Genomic DNA, 1,173 nt, shown 5'->3' on the forward strand with positions numbered 1-1,173 from the left:
GGGGCGGAGAGTGGTCCCCCCGGCGCGCGCCAGACCCTGCCGGGGGGGTGCCATCCCTGCCTCTCCCTGCTCCCGAAAGGAAGGAAACCAAACTGGGGGCAATGCCACGATCCCTGCCCATGCCCACACCCCTCCAGCTCCCCTCCCACTGAGCAGGGCTGGGGGAGACCAGCCCACCCAGGGGACCCTGTCACCCCCTGCTCACCCGCTGGCACCCCCTGGCACCCAGCCCCCACCGGGGTGAGCTGGGGAAGCAGCACGGCAGCATTGGCGGGGCGGAATCGCCGGCAGCGGGGAGAGCCCCTCCCCATCCCAGCCCCTACCTCCCTCCCATGCACCGCCACGGCCTCCCAACCCCCCCCCCGGCACGTACGGTCCAGAGTGCACGAGGATGGAGCCCACTTTCTCCACACCAGCTTCCTTCAGGTTGGGGCAGGCACCACTGAGCTCATGGCACCGGCCCTGGAAGTTCTCCTGCTCGAAGATGGCGATCTGGAAGAGAGCAGGGGCCTCAGAGCAGGGCACGCCGCCCCTGGCACCGGGGCGGGGGGCACACGCTGTCCCCGGCCACCGGCTCAGCAGGGCCTTACATCGGCTGCAGCCCAGACCTCATGCTGGCCCCCAAAACCTGCACTTCAGTGGCTTTTAATGAGCCTGCTAGCACGAACCAATGTTTCCATCCCTCTGAGCTGGCCGGCGCCAGCCCAGCGCCCTGGTGCTGCTCGCAGAGGGATGCCTGCACTCGCACCAGGCTTCAAATAGCTGAGCAGCCCAGGCTCTGGCTCAAGCATCGCAGCCGCCGGCGGGACACAGCACGCAGGGCACCCAGCACACACGGGGAGGCACCAGGGCGGCCCCGGGGGCCGAGCGCCACCAGCTCAGCACAGATTTCATGGGTCAGCGGGGCGGTGGGGGGCAGATCTGCTGTGTCTGCAGAGGTGGCGGGAGATTAGGAGTTGATCCATTCCTACCCGCTCCGCCTGCACCGGGGCTGTGGGACGCCAGCAAAATCCCATGCATCTCCCACCCTGCTCCCCATCCCCTCACCCCTCTGCAAACAGCTCAGCATCATGGCCGGCGATGCTCAGCACCAGCCGGGAGCGCTGTGGGGTGCTGGCGAGGGGCTGCATGGCGGCAGCTCAGGTGCTCCCAGCCTGGGGGGGGGCCCCGGGC

The 1,173-nt window shown here is 69.0% G+C and overlaps 1 protein-coding gene across 1 annotated transcript in view; it reads right to left on the bottom strand.

Annotated features, from left to right (window-relative positions):
- LOC103925681 (beta-crystallin B2-like) overlaps positions 1–1,130 on the bottom strand; it is a 2,773-nt gene extending 1,643 nt beyond the window's left edge. Inside the window, exons 1-2 of the mRNA XM_009334427.1 lie at positions 1,048–1,130; positions 356–532 (exon numbers count right to left, since the gene is read on the bottom strand). Of these exons, the coding sequence (XP_009332702.1) occupies positions 356–532; positions 1,048–1,130 (260 nt within the window). The remainder of the gene's footprint in view (positions 1–355; positions 533–1,047) is intronic.
- Between the last annotated feature and the right edge of the window lie 43 nt (positions 1,131–1,173).

The sequence above is a fragment of the Pygoscelis adeliae genome, unplaced genomic scaffold (assembly GCF_000699105.1).
Source record: "Pygoscelis adeliae isolate BGI_AS28 unplaced genomic scaffold, ASM69910v1 Scaffold262, whole genome shotgun sequence".
Classification (NCBI taxonomy): domain Eukaryota; kingdom Metazoa; phylum Chordata; class Aves; order Sphenisciformes; family Spheniscidae; genus Pygoscelis; species Pygoscelis adeliae.